Source organism: Ipomoea nil, unplaced genomic scaffold, assembly GCF_001879475.1.
Source record: "Ipomoea nil cultivar Tokyo-kokei standard unplaced genomic scaffold, Asagao_1.1 scaffold2833, whole genome shotgun sequence".
Taxonomy (NCBI): Eukaryota; Viridiplantae; Streptophyta; class Magnoliopsida; order Solanales; family Convolvulaceae; genus Ipomoea; species Ipomoea nil.
This window is the reverse complement of record NW_017619261.1, coordinates 1,671,293-1,691,950: the sequence shown is the minus strand read 5'-3', so window position 1 is coordinate 1,691,950 and position 20,658 is coordinate 1,671,293. Positions and strand designations below refer to the sequence as shown.

Below are 20,658 nucleotides of genomic sequence, written 5' to 3'. Positions count from 1 at the left end.
GCCATTTTGCAAAGCAGACCCATTCTCCATACTGATTGTGTACCAAACTGTGGTGCCCAACCATGCAGCATATTGCAACTTGCAAGCTTCAGACAGTAAATGTTTTTAGGGGTGGTGTTGGTTTTACGGCGTTTGGTAGCCGTTCGGCGGGTCAACACTACCGTAAAATATTTAGGGTGTTTTGTGAGTGAAAGACTCAGTGAAGCTGAGAGAATAATGTGATATTATTTTGCTAGAGCTTCGGCCGTTCGACCCTTTACATGGTGATCTCGGGGGATATTTATACAATAGTATAAGATTCCTACGAAGAAAGTAGGGCTGACGTGGAGCCAAATCAGTTAAGGAATCCGGCTTCTTTAATGTCATAAATGTCTAAGTTAATAAAGGAAGCTACTCGTATTAAATGAGGAAAGAGATCTCTGTGAAATCTGCTTGTAATCGCCTCTAGGCGAGCACCCAGCCGAGGATGCCCTGACTGCCTAGGAAATGGCTCGAGGAGGGGTTGCGATATTCGCGCGAGGACACCCTGACCGCTGAGCCTAGTCGCCCAGCTGGATTCCCGAGCAGTACTTGGTCGAGGACACGCCGCCCGCGGAGCTTGATCGCCCATCCGGATCCTGGGAGGGTATCCGGTCGGGGACACGCCGACTACCGAGGCTGGTCACCCAACCGAGTTTCATATGCGAACCCAGCCGAGGACACACCGGCTACTGAGCCTAATCGCTTTACCCGAGCCAGCCGAGCTGACCAACCTCCATCTGGGTATGCGTCTATCTTCTGCGCACATAATTATTTATTTATTTTAACTAATATTTTAAATTTGAAAATCTAAACAACAAGTCCACAATGCATATTTCAAATTTCTTAATGACTCGCAGAGAAAAAATTAGGAACAAAGAACAATTGTGAAAATTTAGATTAAGAAATTAAGGATTTAGTACATATATTTGGATAAATTTATAAATAGAGAAAATGGTCAAATAGACCCCTAAACTTTACCCCAAAGGTCAATTAGCCACCTAAACTTTACAAAAGTACAATTAAACCCTCAAACATGTCAAATTGGGTTAATAAAGCCCAAAAACCAGTAAATAACCTGTTATTACAGGTCATTTCAATTCCGACAACGAATTCTGGCGACGAATTTCGGCGACCGGCGAAAAAAATCCGGCCGTCCGGTCGTCTTTCACTGGAGAAGACGACCGGACGGGCGCCTTCTCCAATGGAGAAGAACGACCATCTTCTCCATTGGAGAAGAACGGCCAGATCTGGTCGGTCTTCTCCAATGGAGAAGACGGCCGTCTGGTTGGTCTTCTCCATTGGAGAAGAGCGGCCGTCTTCTCCGGAAGACGACCGGACGACCGAATTTTGTCGTCGGTGACCGGATTTTTTCGTCGATGGCCAGAATTCCTCGCCGGTTGCCGGAATCTGTCGCCGGAATTGAAATGACCTGTAATAACAAGTTATTTACCAATGAAGACGACCGGACGGCCGAATTTTGTCGCCGGTGACCGGATTTTTTCGTCGGTGGCCGGAATTCCTCTCCGATCGCCGAAATTGAAATGACCTGTAATAACAAGTTATTTATCAATTTTTGGGCTTCATTGGACTAATTTGACATGTTTGAGGGTTTAATTGTACTTTTATAAAGTTTAGGGGTTAATTGACATTTGAGTTAAAGTTTAGGGGCCTATTTGACCATTTTTCTCTTATAAATATAAAAACATTTGAATGCAGATAAAATATATACGGTTTTCAAATATAAATATATATTAAAAAACATTCGATTTTTTGGTACAGTTCAATTTTTAACTACCTAACTGTTCAATTCTGTTTCAATTCGACTCAGATAATCCAAATCGAAATGTCCACCCCTCCATGCTTCCATTTTGTAAATAACCTATCAAAGATATTGCGAACTATCTGAGTTGAACCTAAATTTTTTGAATGAAAAGAAAAAGGATGTTACGAACTCAAATTAAACCTTTCAATTCCATCAAACATGGAAACATAGAATCCAAACCCCACTACCACCAAAAAAAATAGAGAACAAAATTTTATCCTAAAAGTTAAAAGAAGAGTGCAACATAAGAAAACCAATCCATCCATGGATTCGACACCTGCTTCCCAATTACTTTAGTTTTCTGCCTAAAACAAATTTGGCATCTTATGCACTTCCAAATAATGCAAACACTACCAAGTGGATATTGACACACCAAAGTGAATAGAAACTCCAGCAACATATATTCTTTAAATAATAGATCATCCATCATCTCCTCTCTTCAAATTCCAATTACAAGTGAGAGGACAGTTCAGAAATATAAAGTTCACAACTCATATTGACTAAGGCAAATACCTAAACAATCCAAAGGGCAGAGATTTCTTTCCCCTTTCTGGCTACGTCTCTTTATTGTGCAGGACTCTTAACATTCCCTGAATCCATCATGCCACAGAAATATACACACAGCATGATTGATTCATTAGAGAAAAACAATGCTCATAACAAGACCCTCATTTTCAGACTTGTTGTCACACTATATACAGAGATAAACAAATTGGTTTAGTTTTCAGGTCGGTTTGCCCCTCGACCAAAAATCTCTATTTCCTGATGTGGTTTTAATCTACATTTCAGCGTCTTCAGGGGCCATTGCAAACTCAAGATTAGTTCTAGGAGACAGCTGAGATGCTGTAATTTTGGCGGCAGTTAAACCCTTCAATTCGCACCTGAGCTGGCTTTTGCCCATACCTCATTCCGCATCCTCCTCCATTCATGCGAGTAGGGGAAGGAGTCAGAGGTGGTGATGGCAATGGCAGCACTACTGTTCGAAGCGGTGATGGGATTGCAACAAAATCATCATGCCCAAAATGTAAATCTTGAATCAGGGGATTCATAGCCCTGCTTGGTGGCGACCCACTGAAAAAAGGTGGCGATGAAGCCATCTGCAAATTGGGGGTTCCAACATGACAGCTCCCCTGTTAACACACAAATAAATATTATTCATTGAACAAACTAGAGAAGTATCAAAAATTGAGTTAATACCGAATTTGGTCCCTTGACTAATAGGACTTCACACCTCGACTTCCAACCTTGCTCAATTTCATCCCCAACTATGCAATTGTTAACCAAAATGTCCTAATCCAGACTATTTTAGGTAAAAATTGCATAATTGGAGATGAAATTGAGCAAGTTTGAGTCGAGGGACCAAATGGATATTAATTCATGAAAAATTCATCATACATTCATACAAACATCAAAAAATCACTAAATCTGATGAAAATTGATCAGTCATAAACACAGACACAGACTACTAGTGACCATCAGCAGTATTTCTAGCATTTAAAGAGAAGAAATTAATTATATTCCATCCATAAACAAAAGAGTATAATTTTATTTTATTTTTTTGCACCCAAAGAGTTTAAAAAAAAAAAAATTTAACCCATTCATGTTGATCAGAAAACACATAAACATACATAAAGAGGAAAATAGGTTTTAAAAATCCCAAATTCCTCCTGATAGGCTTCCTTCAAGTAGAAACCCATAAAAAACCAGGAAGAATTTTTAATCGAACCAAGATCAACAACTAATACAAGAAAGATAGTATTTTTCTAAGAGAAACTTTCATATCTTTTCAGAATTTATTAAGAAACAGAGAACACAATCAACACCAAAAATTCAAAACAGATATTACCTTACTAAGGATGAGTTCCAAAAGCTCAATTCCAGCTTCCGAATCACAAGGCTCCGTCTGTTGACTGCCAATAAAACCCCAAAAAGTTTTAGAAAAACAAAATACACAAATTCCATAGTGGAAAGAGGTATAACCTGATTTAATTTCATAGAGACGAGTTTACAGTGGGAAAACAAAACCTGAACCGCGGCAAGCAAGAAGGCCTGGTGAGTTCATCGACGAGGCCACCAACTCTACGCGGCTTTGGGCAAGCGATGCTGTTGCTCATCGTCATCATCATCCAATTTTCTCTATCCCCCTCCATCTCGCCCTATGTCTTCACAGATCCGACGCCTGCAACAACACGAAACCTATTTCAGATATACGCAACATAACGTATGCATATACGTACCGGTATACAAAACGTATTTGGTAAACAGACATGAGAAGCAGAGAGAGTGTAGAGTGTAGACCTAGGTTTTAGGTGCCGGTATGCGAAAAACTGAGAAGAGAGAGAAAGGGGAAAGATTATAGGGATGAAGAAGAAGAAGAGTGTGAGAGTTAGGAGTGTGGTGGGGATGATATTTCATCGGATTCGGAGGAAAAGAAAGTTTGGAATTTGCAAGTTTGGCCCGGCTGGAATTTGGGTGCAACCCGGTTGGCGTGATGCGCGTGTATTCGGAATTATCGGAGAGTTTTTAAGCATCCAAATAAGGAGATTATGCACAGATTTTAAGAGAAAATTGTCAACATAAAAAGATAATAATAAGGAAAGAGAAGGTTACAATTGGTACTACAAATGTGGAGATTTTGTCGAAAAAGTGGGACCCACCCATTTTAATAATTTTCGAGAAAGGACGTGTGAAGGCCACAAATAGTGCCAAGTGACCGCGTGCAGTGTATGCGCTTGCTGGGCGCGTTAATGACCGTTTTTTTTTTAAATCAACATTTTTTTTTATTTTTTATTTTTCACTTTTCTACCATTTTCTTTTTCCTAATCACACTTACAAAAACTCTTCAAAACCCACACCAAAATCCCTACTAATGAGGATGCCTTTAGTGAGTTAACTGTCATACTCTACAAGAAGCCCGACATTGTGTTCATTATTGAGACTATGGTTGTTGCTAGTAGGTTAGAGCCCATTAAAAATAAGTTGTGTTTTGAAGGCATGTTTGCAGTTGATAGTAGAGGTCAAAGTGGTGGGCTTGTTTGCTTTTGGAAAAAAGGCCCAATGGTCACAATTAAAACTTATTCCAGTAGACACATTGATATGGTCATTGCCAGGAACAACCGGGGCGATGATTGGAGACTTACTGGCTTTTACGGTGTTCCAGACAGGAGTCAAATACACGTGGGGTAGAATCTGCTTAAAACTCTGGCCGTCTCTTCCTTGGGCAGTGATTGGCGATTTCAACGATATCCTTCAACCTTCAGAGAAAAAAGGTGGTAACCCACAACCAAGATGGCTGATAGAAGGGTTTCGAGATGTAGTCGATCAAAGTGAGTTCTCTGATTTCTCCTTCGAGGGGCACCAATACACGTGGGAAGCCAAATTGGATCCAAGCTAAACTCGACAGAGTATTGGTTTCGGATGAATGACGTGACCGCGTGAGAAGTTCGGGGGAGCTAGGCGCAATCCTTTGTATCCTCTAGAAGCGATCATATTCCGTTGTTGTTACAGGTGATTCGGGATCAAGTTCGACAGCTTCCGCAGCGCTTTAAATTTGAAAATCTTTGGTTACAAGAAGCAAGGTGCCGGGAGGTTGTAATTGAAAGTTGGAATTCGTCAATCGGGATGGATTTAATTGACCGAATTGGGTAGTGCATGATTGCGATTTGGAGATGGGGAAAAATTTTCACAAAGAATTTCAGAAGGAGAATTCAATTTTGGGAGAGACGTATGGAGTTGTTGAAGAGAAGAGCAGACATGCATGTGTGTCTTATGTTTCGTGAAGCACAAATTCAGCATCAAAGAGTTATTGAACACCAGAATAGCTACTGGAAACAGAGGGCCAAAGAATTCTGGCTGAAAGATGGGGATCAAAACACAACCTTTTTCTATAATTCAGTCCGGAAGAGGCGACTCAATAACCAAATTTTCAGGCTTAAGAACGAGCAAGGCAAGTGGGAGGAGAAGGGGACTGCTTTGAACAGCCTTATCATAAGGTATTTTCAAAATTTATTCTCTGACCAGGATGGAGAGCCCCATCTAGTAATGGGTTGTCTAGAGTCTAAGATTAACCATGCTCAGAATGAGAGGTTACTTAGAAAATTTTCTAATGAGGAGCTCAGAGTAGCTCTCTTTGATATGAAGCCTGATAAGTCACCTGGCCCCGACGGGCTTCCTCCCGATTTTTTCCAAAACTATTGGGACATTGTTGGGGAGGATGTAGTGTCGTTCTGTAAGAGAGCTAGATTAACCAAAAGATTACCTGATGGTAGTAACTCCACCCATTTTGTTTTGATACAAAAAAATTCCAAACCAACCTCCATGGGAGATTTGAGGCCTATAGCACTGTGTAATGTGCTTTATAAAATATTTGCAAAAGCCCTGGCTAAATGATATCATCTCTGAAGCTCAATGTGCTTTTGTCCCGGGTAGATTGATAACTGATAACCGGCGGAAGCAGCAACGGATTGGCGAAGCGGATCTGTCCTCCCTCTCCCCGGCGACGTCGTCGATCTTCGATCGCCGTTCACGGAAACACACGGCAGGGGCAACGAAAAACGAGAAAAAAAATTAAACAACCAACAATTATATTTGCAGATACTCGATGCTTTAATCTCATGCTTTAGAAATTGAATCAAATAGTAAAAATTAAACAAAATAATCCATGGATTCATATTTGCAGATATGTGCAGATTCATATTAAAAAAATAGGGAGTAATCATATGATATGGTATTTTTTAAAAAACTAAAAATAAAAATTCACAGATTCACGTGGATCAGATTGAAACAGATTCATATTACCGTTCACCGAAGATTTATGTAGAGAAAAAGTGCTGATAACGTGTTGTATTGCAAGTTTGTTTACAGGCCTTTAGCTCGCAAGATCAGTAAAAACAGGAAGAAGAAAATAAAGAACAGAGGAAAGAGATTTCTTATTCATTCATAAACTCTGTACATCACTACATCAATATATATAACAGCTATTACAAGATCATACCATAAATATAAAGCCAACGAACAATTTCCCTATCAATTTTCTTGCAAATTGAATAGTGTTCTTGTGACACCCCGAAATCCAAATTCGGTTAAGGGATTAATTAAGTAATTAATCCTATCTCAATTTGTAATTTAATTCCTTAAATTCCTGAAATTTAATAGTCGTGGACTAGTAATTGACTAGTCAACCCCAAAGTCAAAGTTGTACCTTAAGCTTTGTAAGGAGTTCCCTTATTCTTTACACCTTTCCATGTTAGTAAGGGTATTCTTGACCTTTCACCTTGTGTTAGTATTGTAACCTAACCTTGTGAGAACACCTCATTTCTATCCTTACACTTTCCAAAATCCTAGCTCCATCTTCTCTCTAAAAAGGTGGGTAGCTTTTCTTCCAAGCCAAGTTGAAACCTTGTCAAGACTTCAAGAGTTGCTTCCAAGATTCAACCTTTCATATATTTGGGCATCTAGGAGGGTAAGATCCATATTCATCTTGTGTTTTTAGTGTTATCTTAGGTGTCTTTTCTTAAAGATAGGATCTTTATGATCTTTTGGTGTGTTTTTGAAGTGGGTTTGGAAGGTGGGCTTTGATAGGAGCTTGGTGTGGTGTTAAGTGAAGGTTTTTGGTCTACAAGAGGTAACCCATGCTCTACAAAATCTATTTTGCTTACCTATATGAATATTTCTTGGATTCTACATGTGTTTTGCTATGAAATGTGAGTGTTGATGCATGATCTTGTGAAAATGCATATCTAGAGCTTGTGTTTAGGGTTCTTGTATGTCATTGCTTGGCTATTCCTTTGGTTCAAGTCACTTTGTTGTATTTGGTGAATTTTGACATGTTTTGGACTTGAATTTGAGTTTGGAGATGAAAATCCGCGAAGTGATTTATTGTGGTACAGGAGTGTACCCACGGGCGGAACGGCGGGTAGGGGTCCAACCCGCCGCCCACCTGCGGGGTACATGTTGTGGAAAGGCTTGTACCCGCGGGCAGGACCACGGGTAGGGGCCTACCCGTGGGTCCACCCGCGGGGTACGTTTTGTGGTTGTTTGGGGGATTTGTTCCCCGTGATTCTTTTGACTCGGTATTTGGTCTTTTGACTTCCCGTTGTTCTTTTGTGGAACTATTTGAGTGTCTTCTTGATGTTTCGTATGTCTAGAACTATGTGGTAGGTATCCATGTAGGTTTTGGTGTCGTGAATCGTGCTAAGTGTTCAACATTGTGTTTCGTTGAACCGTGATGAGTCTTGTGTGTTCTTCGGAACTACGTTTGGTTTACCCGTTTGATAAGCATGCTAGTTCGGTATTTAAATGCTAGCTTGTGTGTTGTTTGTACATTCCTATTGGTTGATGATAACTTGTGTTATTCATCGTTGTTGTTGTTGGGCTGTGACCCATTCCTTGATTGAGTATGGTTTCATATCTTCGTTGTGATCTGTTGATTGATTCCTGTTGTGGTGTGCTGCGTGTGTGGCTTTACCTGGATTGCACGATTAGTGGTATGGGACAGTAGTCACCAAGGTATTGCAGTGGTCCTCGTGGTGGCCATGACGTGATTATGGAGTTTGTGGCCTGAGTGATGGGTCCACGTATTTCTTGGGTGGCATGTGTTGCCGTGTGTGTGAACGGTACCCTCGTGTACTATGAAATTGGTGGTCTTGTTGGTAGTTTGTTGGTGGGGGACGACGGTCCTAGGAGGGGAAAAAGGTTGGACTAAGAAGTACAGGGGTCCTGGAGGTAATGGTTGGAAGAAGATACAAGGTTGGGGGTAGCCATAAGGTTGGAACCGGGCATGTAACACCCCCATTTTCCATTAACCAAAATAACTTATAGAAATGAATTTATTTTATTAAAACCAATTTTTAGTTGCGGAAGCTAAACAAAACAAAAGGAAAAAGGGATGCTACCGCCACGTTTAGATAACAACCTATATCCAAACGCACAGGCTAAAAACAATACTACTAAAAACAACCCATAATTTGTTCTATTACAACGCATTAAATACAATTTTCTAAGAATTCACTTCTAGATTTTTCTAAAATAATATAAAACTTCAAAGTTCTAAAAGATGATTCACTCTCATGCTCCAGATACTCGTGCCACATTACCTGCAAAATAACTAAAGGGGGAACAAATTCAGCATACAACAGCTGGTAAAACTTACTCCACCCTGTAAAACATTTTTCATATAACACGTAACACCTTGGAGCACATAATTCCACATTAACCCCTTACTCATATTATATTTGCAATATTCCTTCATACCACTTCTTCACATTTAATTACCAATTATCAATTCAACCACATAATAAATCTAATTTATAATTTCACTTAACATTTCATAATTTACCATAACATCAATTAATTTAACATAAAATACCATAACTTCCACGTTTGACCACTTTTCTCAATATTAGGATTTAATCCTTTATTTACCACCAAGTCAATGAGGAGGAGAAATACAAGGCAAGGACCATTACTTCGGCCCCAGTGACCAAAACCAACCAACCAGACACCAACCCAGTTGGCTCGAGATCAATCCCTTAAGTATGCATACCCCCATTGAGAGACCAACCCCAATAGGTAGAACGAACTCGATTGTGAGAGACCAACCCCACAAGGTATATAATAATATTCCAGAATCAAATGTGAGAGACCAACCCCACAAGATCCATAACCAAAAGTGAGAGACCAACCTCACAATAAAAAATCCAAGTACAAATCCTCCATGACCAAAGTTAATTAAATGTAAGTTTTTATACCAAATATTTCACAAGCAAGCAACTTCTCAATATCTCAAATAAGAAACTGACAAAATTTTTCAGAAACTATGACCTGAATTGCAGAATTTACTGAGAAAAATCGGTAACATATTTTCATATGAAATTCTCCAGATAAGTAGTACAAAGAGTCTAGACTACACACAAAAGGTTTCGAGCCAATCCAAGGCCTAGAAGTATTTTTCCCGAAATATTTCCCAACACTGCGCCAAACAGAAATTAAACTGGCAATACACTGCCTCAACTTTACGAAATTTTTCTGGAAAAACCGAAACATATTTTTAACCAAAACTTTTTATAAACATCAAATATAACAAGTCTAGGTTCTCCATAAAAATTTTCAAGCAAAAAGAAGTTTAGGAAACAATTTTCACGAATTTTTCTTTCCAGCTGTGCCAGTCAGAATTTTCTCAGGCAATAATCAGATTGAGTACAATTTTTCCTTTTTAATCACCACAAAATCACCATATCACATATGCAGGGATTTCAAAACATCTAAACTCATATATCTACTCGCATAATATGATCAAATAACTTACAATACTAAATATCACAAATTCATTAAAATCATGAATCACATAAACACATAGAAAAAGTGATTTTTCTTTGGGGTAAATACATTTTAAGTAGACATAAATCTTACCTCTAATGAAGCTCAATATCTACCACACTCCAACTGCTTTGATTAAAGAATCCTTGACTATTGATGAGAGACCAGATGATGAAGCTAGGGTTTTATTTTACTTTAGGAGAAAAGGAATGGCGATAGTGCAGAGGGGGAAAATATATAGAGTTGGGGTTATATTAGGATAACATATATATATATATATATATATATATATATATATATATATATATATATTTAAGAATAATGTATGTAATTTTTGTGGAATAATATAATAGGACTAGGAAAATATTAAATAATCATATATATATATATATATATATATATATATATATATATATATACACACTAGTACTGACGTGCGCATCTAACTTATATGTTGCTAGTCGGATTAAGAAGATTTTGAGGAAATAACTAATAACATACATATACATATGTTACTTAGAAAACCGCAAAGCACTTTACATAAATATCTACTATCTACTATATCTATCTACTATATATATATATATATATATATATATATATATATATATATATATACACTAATATAAGAGCCCAAGAGAGTTAGGGCTATAATGGGTAGAAAAAATGGCGGTCACATATTTTAATCAAATGTATGGCTCAGATTGATTAAAAGATTGATCAGATTTAAATTATACACTAAAATTTCTTAAAATACCTACACACCGTTACTAATTCCGTTAAAATTTTAAGAATTGCCGTTAGTTCACCGTTAACTTACTCATTGATTTCAATAAAAAAAAAGGTCTTAGATTCGAACCTCATCTCAATCAAAGTTGGCATAATTAGTACTCTATTTTACTCTTATTAAATTATATAAATAATAATTTAGTAGTTACAACGAAAAATAATACATATGCATTTCTTTAATTTAGAATTATGTGTCCACAATGTCTTTATTCAAAAAAAAAAAATATTCATTATCAATAAATTAAATAAGAGAAATAATTTTATTAGTTATATTGTCTTTATTTTTCTTCAATATAAAAATTCTTTATATTCAAATTTATTAATTGATTATATTCGCTACATTATCCTTACAATGTCTTTATTCAGTGAAAAAAAATTATTAATTATCAATAAATTAATTAAAATAAATATTTTCATTAGTTATATTGTCTTTATTTTTCTCAAATGTAAAAATTTTTACATTCAAATTCATCAATTGATTATATTCACTACATTATCTATTATCTTTTTGTGCACTATTTTTCTAATTAAATATCAAAGTTATAATACAAAATAATGCTATATATTTATATACCAAGTATTTTATTAATACCATGAAATTTTTTTTAAAAAATATAATTAATAAAGCCAACCATATTAACTACTTGAGAGATTTTGTGACAAAGAAAGTATTCAAATCACACAACAAATTGAAGTGAGAACTACCTCGCAATGTCCTTGTTTGACAATCAACAATTAGCGGTTAGCGTTAGCGGATTTGACCAGCGAATTTATTTAATTATTAACATTGGGTAGAAAAAATGACCTCTAAATTATTAAATCAAATGAATGGTTCATATTCTTCAGGTTTTAATTTTTTTCTTTTAAGATTTTATAATTTATCCTTAATTATATGATTATCCATTTAACTTTTCCGTTAATTCACCGTTAGTCTAATTCTAATATTAAAGTCTAATATAAAATTATAACTACACCATTAATCTAATTCTAATATTAAAGTCTTAATAGAACTTAACCACAAATCCTAATGTCGGAATCTCCTCAAACAATATTAGTATATATTTAATATTTTATGCCCTAATTTTTATTTGTTTTCCCTTATGTCCCGTATTTGGTTTCAACCATACCTATACAATTATTTTATTGACAATTATAATCAATCTTGACTATATTATCTTGCATTTGTAAACTTAGAATTACCTATTTAACCCGCACGGGCTTAGCTCAATGATTTAGTGGGTAGTATTTGGGAGAAGAGACCAAGGTTTGAACCTCGGCAGCGGCAGTGCGGGAATTATGTCCAAAGTGGGCAAATTCCTTGTGCGTGTCAGCATTTGGCCCTGTCTGCTGAACCATTGAGTCACCGTGATTTACAACTTCCCACAATGCTCTGTCGGGTCGGAGTGTGGGGGGCCCTTGGGGTTGGGGACTCAACCTTTGGGAGAAGAATTACCTATTTAAATATGCAAATTCAACCTTCAATTATCTATGCATGAACAATTTCAATATAATCCTGCCTTAATATACTTTAAAGTACTTATTTAAAAAAAAAAAAAGCATTGGGCATTATCCCAATCGCGCAATGCGCATAAAAAACTAGTATAAGATATAAGGAAGATGATGAGGGTGAGTAAATATACATATGTAAGGAGTCCGTGTGCTCATATACATATACTACGAACAAATAATATTAGGCTCAATATAATAATAGAGTTTAGAAAGATATTAGGTCAGACTTAGAGTCCAAGAAATAAAATAAAATTAGGAAATATAGATACAATGCCCAAAAATTTGGGGTGTCACAGGGCATAAGGAAGGCATATCAACTCGTGATGGGTGATGCCACGAGGGCTTGTGTAGCCGTTGTTGTGAGTTCTCTTCTTGTGACGTGTGTAGTCACAAGGGCATGTATTGCCTTGGCATGTGTTGCCATTTGTCGTGTCTTATTCCTTTGAGTTATGCATGTCGGGTGTTGGTCTATTGTGTGATGATAGACCAAACCTTGAGACTTCTTGTGAGTTGTTGTTGCTCTTTGTGGTCTTGGGATGTGTTCCCGTGTTCTTGTTGAGAGTGTTGAGTCTTGTGTTAACTATTACTCTTGGTTTTTGACTTATATATATGTATTCCGTTACAAATGATTTTACAAATGTATATCTTACCTATGTATGATATTTCACATGTATTGGTGGGTTACCAGCATTATTTGTTGACCGGGCGTCGTCCCATGTTTATTGTGTTCTTTCAGGTGATATCTAGACGAGTGCGCAGTCTAGTGCTTGCTAGTATAGCTTCTCCCTTACGTTTTGTGGCCTGTGAGCCAGCTTAGATGTAGAACAATGAAACATTTGGTTTAGATTTAAACATTGCAGATGTTGCCTGTGCGTCCATCTCTTTGGTGAACGTGGCATAGCACCCCGTATTCCAGTTTATTTATATCTATCTATCTTTCAGTCTTCCGCTGTGTTAGCTGTTTGGTTTAGTTATCTGCATGTTTAAGGTTTTAAATTAGCATGTTTTTTTTGGGTGTTACAGTTCTATTTATTTTATTTTAATTTAAGAGCATATTAAAAAAATATAATACTAATAAATATTAAAAGGAGAAATCAATATTTCGGTCCCTCAATTGTTTCTCAACTATCAATGCAGTTTCTAATTTTCAATTTCAACTAATTTGATGCTCGAATTGTTTAAAATTTCGTCAATTAACCCTTCGAGAATCAAATTGACGAAATTTTAAAAATGAGAAAATCACCATTTTGGTTACTTATAAGGATTTAATTGACAAAACTTTGAATAATTCGATGATCAAATTATTTAAAATTGAAAATTACGGACTATATTGACAATTAAAAAATAATTGAGGAACCAACTGGTGATTTTCCTATATTAAAATATCACAAACTATTAAAATTGATGATAAAGTATTCAAAGATTCAAATACATATATTTAGTCAATAAATCAAAATATTAAATTCAAATACATCTTAGCCAATGATGCAAAGTATTCAAAAATTATCTAGAGTACTCAAATATTCAAACAGTTCCAAACATGTGATGAAACAATCAACGAGGGGATGACTGCTGAGTAGATGAGCAAGCACTCAATCTTTCATTAATCAAAACACGAAGCTGATCCTACGAATTCTAACTAACATCATTTATTTGTTGTTGCTCTTCTACAATCTGTTGTAACTTTTTAATCTCGGCTTGTAAATGATCAGTATCAAAATTCTGAGTCTGTCGTGCCCAAGTATAAGTTTCAAAAGAGTTATTGAAATTCTAATTACAAATATAGGAATTGAATTATCATATGAGCGAAGTCCATACAATTTTCTCTTTTGGTCTTACCTGTTAGATCTAAATATAGTCTAATCATACAAAGTATAATCTATAAGAAATCTAACCTCGTAGTAGCAGAAGCGGAAGTAGTGTATTGATCTCCAGCCATAGTTGATACCTTGTTATTTTGATAGTTAGACATACTAAAATAATAAAATACACCTTCCAAAATCAATTTGAAATTTGGTTCAAAAGATACATTTTAATTAGTCTTGGAATCCAAAAAGGTATATCATATCACATAACTTACTATCGTTATTAGTCCAAATAACCAAGTTTCGAGAAACAATTAATAAAGGTGGTAAATTTTGGTAAGTAAATAAATCCATGTAACACCCCCAATTTTACCAACACTTTTAAAACTTAAAAGGCAAGATAAGTAAACTAATCATTCAATAAACATTAAGTGGAAGCAAGTATAAACGGGGATATTATGCCACATCTTAAAGTACTAAAGATGCACAGGCGAAACATAACAACTAATCCAACATTCAGAGTCTACGGCTCACAGGCCAAGCAACAACTAAGAAAAGGTAAAGCTACACTAGCTAAGAGTCTTCACTAGCGCGCTCGTCATCTACTCAAAACCTGTAAAAGATAAGGGATAACACCCGGTCAGCGAATAAAGCTGGTAACCCACCAATACGCGTTAAGTATCAATATAATTACGTAGTTATAAACAAAACCATTTGGAACTGAGGAATACAGTATATAGCATTTGAAAACCATGAGGGGAGACAACAATCAATCATAACACACTCTCAACAAGGATCAAGACCCACAACTCAATCAAATCAATAGAGACCACAAACTCAAGCGACATACCACAACTCTAGATGCAACCTACCATTCATAAGGTAGAGTTCATCATAGACATGCACATACGCAAGGAAATGCATCAATCACATGATGACAAGTTTATGTTCCAACCTTATACCTTATGTGACACCCCGTAAATCCAAACACTAATCAGGGATTAATTAGAGAATTAATCCAAGTCTCTTTGCTAATATATTCCTAAAAATCCTGAAATTTAATAGTCGAGGGACTAGATTTTGACTAGTTACTTAAGTCAAAGGGTGGTGGTACCTTGTGCTTCTTGAGTTGTGTCTTTGTTCCCTTGTTTTTCCAACATTAGTAAGGGTAGGAATGTCTTGCTACCTAAGGTTTGTGATTCAAGCTAACCTAGCAATACCCTTTCATTTCATTCACCCTTCAATCTAAACACAAAAACCTCTAGCCTCTCTCTAAAAAGGTTTAGCTTCTTCTCCAAGTTAGGATTTGAGCATCCAAGTCTTGCAAGTTTGTCTTCCAAGATTCATACTTTTTTCATCTTGAGCATAGGTGAGGGTAAGATCCTTGGTCCTTTGGTGTTTTTAACCTTCTTTTAGGTGTCTTTTTCTAAAGATAGGATCTTTGTTGTGTTTTGGTTTGTGTATGAAGTTGGTGTGGAAGAGGAGCTTTAGGAAAGGCTTTCTAAGGGTGAAAAGAGGAAGTTATTAGGCTACAAAGGTAACTCATGCTTTACAAAACCTATTTTATTACTTATATGATGATTCTTGGCTTCTACTTGTGATTCTTGTGTTGATTTGTGAGATTTGATGCATTGTCTTGTGGTGATGCATGTTTAGAGCTTGTTCTTAGGGTTCTTGAATGCCATTGCTTGACTATTTCTTGGGTTCAAGTCATATTGTTGTTGTGTGTGAGATTTTGGGTGTTTTGGACTTGAACTTGACATTTTTGTTGAAAATCCCCGAAGGGATAATTTTGGTGTACAGGGTGTACCCGCGGGCGGAACGGCGGGCAGGGCCCTACCCGTCGCCCCACCCGCGGGGAACAAGTGGTCTCGTGGGTATGTACCCGCGGGCGGAACCGCGGGTGGTTGTCCACCCGTGGCCCCACCCGCGGGGAACGTGTATGGTGGTTGGTGGGGATTTGTTCCCCGTGATTCTTTTGACTCGGTATTTATGTCTTGACCTCCCGATGTTGTTTTATTGGGCTATTTGTGAGTCTTCTTGATGTTTTGTATGTCTAGAATGGTGTGTTAGGAATCCATGTAGGATTTGGTGTCTTGAATCGTGCTAAGAGTCCAACTTTGTGTTTCGTTGGGCTAATTGTGAGTCTTGAATTTTCTTTGGAACTACTTTTGGTTTACCCATTGTTAAGATTGCTAGTTTGATGTTGAAATGCTAGTATGTGTGGTTTGTTCCTTCTTATTGTGATTGGCAACTTGTGTTGACAATCATTTGGTGTTGGATTGTAATCCTTTGTTGATTGAGTATGGGCTCATGTCTTCATTGTGATCTCTTGATTGATTCCTATGATGTGAACGTATACAAATCGTTGTACCCTTTTGTTGATACTTGATTGAGGCTATTGTTGAGCCTTAGTCATCTTGGTAATGATGATGACTTGTGTGACTATAATTTAAATGTGGGTGGTTGTTACTTGAGCTTTGCTCACATGTAGGTGGTTGTGTGAAATGAATATTACCCTCGTGTACTGATATGTAGGTGGAAATGTTGGTGGATGTTGGTGGGGGGGACGACGTTCCCCGGAGGCATAAGGTTGGACTCAGAAGTACAGGGGTTACTCGGAGGTAATGGTTGGAACTGAAATAAGGCCGGGGGTAGCCATAAGGTTGGAACAGGGCATAAGGTTGGAACTATGCAACTTGTGACATGTAGTTGTCACCGTGTGAAAGTGAATTCCTTGCTTTTGAGCATGTCTTGATGTACTCTACTTTGTGATCAGTAGAATGCATCCTGAGTTGTTTGTCTTTCATGTTTGATGTCTTATCGTTGTTGTGAGGATGGTAATTCCCTTTTTGTTGAGAGTGTTTGATGAGTCTTTGAAGTTGACTTCTCTTTATGGTTTTGAAATGCTATATACCGTATTCCGTTTCGAAATGGTTTTGCATATACTTATCTATATATGTTATTTAACGCGTATTGATGGGTTACCAGCAATATTCGCTGACCGGATGTTATCCCCATGTTTTTCCCTTGTTCTACAGGTTAAGAGTAGATGTCCGAGAGCGCTAGACTTGGATCGCTAGTTAGATTAGCTGTCCTGTGTAGACGTTATGTTTTGGTTGGCCTGTGAGCCTAGTTAGCGGCCTGTGTGCCTTGACTCTTTATGTTCTGTTTGAATTTATAGTTTTTCCCGCCAGTGCACCTATGTCTGAGATAGGTGTGGCATAATATACCCTGATTTTATATAGCTTCCGTTGCTTTATGTCTTGATGATTAGATGTTTTCCTGTGCATTTAAGTTTTAAAAATGTGGTAAAAATCGGGGGTGTTACACCTTAGTACCACCCTTATGGCTACCCCCAACCTTATCACAGTTCCAACCTGTACCTCCGAGTGCCACCCTGTACTTCTGAGTCCAACCTTTTCCCGGTATGGGACCGTCGTCCCCCACCAATCTACACCACCAATCAGAATACCACTGATCTCAAGTACACGAGGGTACTGTTCAATTCATAGTAACATACCACTGATCTCATGAGCAAAACTCGAGTAACAAAACCACCATACTCATTCATATTCCCACACAGTCATCATCATCAAAAGGACTAAGGCTCATCAATAGCCCCAATCAAGTATCAACAAAGGGTACACCGATTTGTACAAGATAACTTCATAAGAATCAATCAAGAGATCTCAACAAAGACATGAGTAATACTTAACAACAAAGGACTACCATCCAACATCAAGATGATTGGCAACACGAGTTGCCAATCTTCAACAAGAAGGAACAAACCATAGATACTAGCATAACAACATCAAACTAGCATGCTCATCAAAACTGGTAAACCAAAATGGTTCCAACGGACCTTCAAGACTCACATTAGCCCAACGAATCACAATGTTAGACGATTAGCACGATTCAACACACCAAACCCTAACATGGATTCCTAACTCATCGTTCTAGACATACGAAACATCAAGAAGACTCACAAAGAGCTCAATAATTCAACAACGAAAGGTCAAAACATCAAATACCAAGAAGAAAAGGATCACGGGTACAAATCCCCGCAACCCACATATGTTCCCCGCGGGTGGGGCCACGGGTAGGCCCCCACTCGTGGGCCTGCCCGCGGGGTACAACCCGAGAAGAACCACGTTCCCCGCGGGTGGGGCGGCGGGTAGGCCACTGCCCGCCGTTCCGCCCGCGGGGTACACCTCCTGTACACATTTTTCCCTTCGGGGAAATTCATCAACAAAGCTAAGTTCAAGTCCAAAACACCCAAAATCTCATGCATAACAAAGATATGACTTGAACCCAAGAATAAGCCAAGCAATGGCATTCAAGAAACCTAAATACAAGCTCTACACATGCATCATCACAAGATCATGCATCAAATCTCACAAATCACATCAAGAACATCAATAGAAGCCAAGAAATATCAATAGCAAGCATAAAATAGGTTTTGTAGAGCATGGCTTACCTTTTTAGACTACAACTTCTTCCTTTTCACTCTCCTAAGCCTCCTCTTGGAGTTCTTCTTCTCCACCAACTTCTTACACAAGCCAAAACACAAGAAAGATTCTAACTTAGATAAAGACACCCAAAAGATGGTTAAAAACACTAAATATCTATGAATCTTACCCTTTCCTATGCTTGGGAAGAAGAAAGTAGGAATCTTGGGGTGTGATCTTGCAAAGCTAGCAGGTCCTCCTTTTCGCTTGAAGAATAAGCAAGGTTTCTTTTTAGAGAAATGATGGAGTGTTTGGAACTGTGGCTAGCATGAGAAATGAATGGAATGTCTTGCTAGGGATAGCTTGAACAACAAAACATGTGAGGAAAGGTCAAATTTACCCTTACTAAGGTTGGAAAGACAAAAGGGTTGAGGTACAAAACATAAGGCAAAAGGTACACTTGGTTGACTAAAGAGACTAGTCAAATTCTAGTCTCTCAACTATTAAATTTCATGATTTTTAGAAAGAAATTATCAAAGGAAAGCTAGGATTAATTCCTCAATTAATCACAATTAGGAGTTAGATTTATGGGGTGTCACATCCTCTCCCCCTAACAATAAGCTTTGTCCCCGAAGCTTGGGCACAACGAGTTATCAAAAAGGATAGCAATGATCAAAGGTGTGACAAGAGAAAGCAAAGAGTGGCAAACAAGAGTTCCAAAAATATATCAAGAGCAAAGGCAAGGCTTCAAAGCAACGGAGATTTCTCCCAAGCAACTTAACAACTAACAAAACTTAAGATTAACATCCAACCGTCTACGCTAGGCCTAAACTTTACTAGGCTAAGCACCAAGCAAACAAACAACTAAGCGAACAATTACCAACGAGCCAACTACCAAACGAGCAAGGAACACACTCACAAAACAACTACGCAAACAACTACCAACGAGCCAACAACCAAAACAAGCAAGGGACGCAACGGGGTTACCTCAAACTCCAGCCTAGGAGGAATCATCCTCCGCATCCTCAGTATCCTCGTCAGAAGCTTCCTCGGCTCCACCCCGACTAGAGCTAGCTTCCAGCATATCCAACCTTTGATTCACGGTGACCAACTGAGCCTTCATGAAGGAAAAGCCTTCTTCGATCATCTGGTTTTGCTGTCGAAGAAGGGCCACCACACGCTCCTCGTGGGTCATGGCATCGTGCTCTTTCTTCATCCTCAACTCTTTTCTTCTCAAGCTCTCCTCGCTCTCGGGGTCACTTTCTTCTGCCTCTTCTCCTTCCTCTTCTTCTTCCTCTTCTTCTTCTTCTTCATGTCCTCCCAAACTTTGCACTACCTGATTCAACTTCCTAACAGGAATCTCAAGCTGATCAACCAAAGAGCTCCTCTCGGCAGGGGATTTCTTTGCTACTTCCTCCAAGGTGATGTAGTCATTATTTTCCAGCTGAAACAGATTGCAACTCCGGAGATTCACGGCATCCAAAACCATCTTGCCAACAGGCTTGGGCACATAGTCATCCACTTTCACCCCTTTCCTCAAGAAAATCCAACTCAAAATCATACCATATGGGAGGCTTTTATGGTCATGATCTCTACAATAATCCATGTGCTGCAACATCAGGGAGGGCAAATTAAAATTCACTTTGTTCTTTAGGCAGAAGGCAAAAGTGCACTCCAATTTTCCCAACAGGTTACTCTTGTTGTTGTTAGGCAGCAAGCAATCAGAGACAAGCATCACCAAAATCTTCTACTCAGCAGAGAGCCACTTCCTTTATGGCCTCATGGCCTGGGTAAAACCACTTGTCCTACTTGGCAAGAAACTAAAATAATTCTGATAGCCCATATTATCCATCTCAATCCAAGAATCACCATTGTATTGTGAGACCCCGGTGGTCGTCAAACTCAAAAGCTGAGCTAATCGTTTCTCGGTCAAGGAAATCTTTAC

At 37.9% G+C, this 20,658-nt stretch overlaps 2 protein-coding genes across 3 annotated transcripts; one reads left to right on the top strand and one right to left on the bottom strand.

The window, feature by feature from the left end:
• Positions 1-2,221: 2,221 nt before the first annotated feature.
• On the bottom strand, positions 2,222-4,262 carry LOC109159587. The gene is made up of 4 exons (XM_019307695.1): positions 4,142-4,262; positions 3,869-4,022; positions 3,690-3,753; positions 2,222-2,973 (listed from the first exon to the last, which is right to left on the bottom strand). Exons 2-4 carry the CDS (start codon positions 3,991-3,993, stop codon positions 2,668-2,670), a joined length of 495 nt encoding a protein of 164 aa, XP_019163240.1. The 5' UTR covers positions 3,994-4,022; positions 4,142-4,262; the 3' UTR covers positions 2,222-2,667.
• A 797-nt stretch (positions 4,263-5,059) lies between these two features.
• On the top strand, positions 5,060-6,833 carry LOC109159588. 2 transcript variants are annotated; one of them, XM_019307697.1, is made up of 2 exons: positions 5,060-5,835; positions 6,707-6,833. In XM_019307697.1, the coding sequence occupies exons 1-2, from the start codon at positions 5,495-5,497 to the stop codon at positions 6,783-6,785; spliced, it is 420 nt and encodes a 139-aa protein (XP_019163242.1). In that variant the 5' UTR covers positions 5,060-5,494; the 3' UTR covers positions 6,786-6,833. The 2 variants fall into 2 exon arrangements, with proteins under 2 accessions (XP_019163242.1, XP_019163241.1); XM_019307696.1 differs by lacking the exon at positions 6,707-6,833 and adding an exon at positions 6,272-6,427.
• Positions 6,834-20,658: the final 13,825 nt, after the last annotated feature.